This window comes from Papilio polytes, unplaced genomic scaffold (genome assembly GCF_000836215.1).
Source record: "Papilio polytes unplaced genomic scaffold, Ppol_1.0 DF820825.1, whole genome shotgun sequence".
NCBI lineage: Eukaryota > Metazoa > Arthropoda > Insecta > Lepidoptera > Papilionidae > Papilio > Papilio polytes.
The window spans coordinates 1-1,021 of NW_013528379.1; the positions used below are offsets into that span (position 1 = coordinate 1).

The 1,021-nt window shown below is 54.1% G+C and overlaps 1 protein-coding gene across 1 annotated transcript; it reads right to left on the reverse strand.

Moving 5' to 3' along the window:
• Positions 1 to 8: 8 nt before the first annotated feature.
• LOC106110185 (protein sidekick-like) lies at positions 9 to 1,015 on the reverse strand. Its single transcript, XM_013291922.1, has 3 exons — positions 752 to 1,015; positions 490 to 670; positions 9 to 364 (listed from the first exon to the last, which is right to left on the reverse strand). The coding sequence occupies exons 2-3, from the start codon at positions 621 to 623 to the stop codon at positions 28 to 30; spliced, it is 471 nt and encodes a 156-aa protein (XP_013147376.1). The 5' UTR covers positions 624 to 670; positions 752 to 1,015; the 3' UTR covers positions 9 to 27.
• Between the last annotated feature and the right edge of the window lie 6 nt (positions 1,016 to 1,021).

Here is a 1,021-nt window from a genome sequence, read left to right on the forward strand (position 1 = left end):
GCATTTATGTTTTTTTTTTTAGTTTTTCTAAAGATAGCACAGAAAGTGGGCGTCGAGTCGTATCAGGAGGTCAAGAGAATGGCCCAAGAGGAATAGGACTTGTTCCATCGCCAAGAACGAACATATAGTTGCCAGGTATGTGCAGTACCGGAGAGGGGCGTATCCGTCGTCGCCGGGCGTCCAGGAGAAGGTGATGTGGTGCGGCTGCAGCAGCGAGCGCTGCAGGTTGGGGCGCGCGGGCGGCGCGGGCGCGGCGCGGTTGGCGGTGGTCAGCACGAGCGCGCGCGCCGTGCCGCCCCAGCCCAGCCGCGTCTGCGCCGTCACCGAGAACAGGTAGTACCGCTCTTGCAGCAACTCCGTTGCTCTGCGAAAATCGCAGAAAAAAAAAAGAAATCGTGAATAAAGGTGTAATGTGCAGAAGCATAGAACAGAACAAAGTCGGCACCTTATCATAATGAATATAACCTATAAAACCCATAAAGTGATTACCTAAATGTTCTGTCGGAGGGTAGAAATTCTTTGGAGAACATGTGTTGTGTGGAACTGTTGAGGTGATAAGTGACTTTGTAGGCGAGGATCTCGCCGTTGGGGTCCTCCGGCACGTCCCAGATGATGCGCGCCATCGTGAACGTCACGTCAGGAAACGACACGTTGGACGGCGGACCCGGCGCTACAGAAACCACATTTATATGATAAGTACAGCTAACATTAAAGTACAAAACTTTACTTTAACAATAAAGGTGTTACTTACTGTCTTCGAACGTCCTGACAGTGACGGGCGGGTCACTGAGAGCCCCATCTCCGAGCCTGGTGTACCCGAGCACCTGTATCTGGTAGACGACGTACTTCCTCAGCTCGGTGAGGGTCACCGTGTGGGTCTGGTTGGAGGGTATGGCCTGGCACTCCACCTTGTGGTGCTCCGGCCTCGGCGGGGGCACGATCGCGGCGTAGCACACCTTGTACCCCTCTATCAGACCGTTCTGCTCTTCAACGGGGATATCGCCCCACAGCACTACTACGG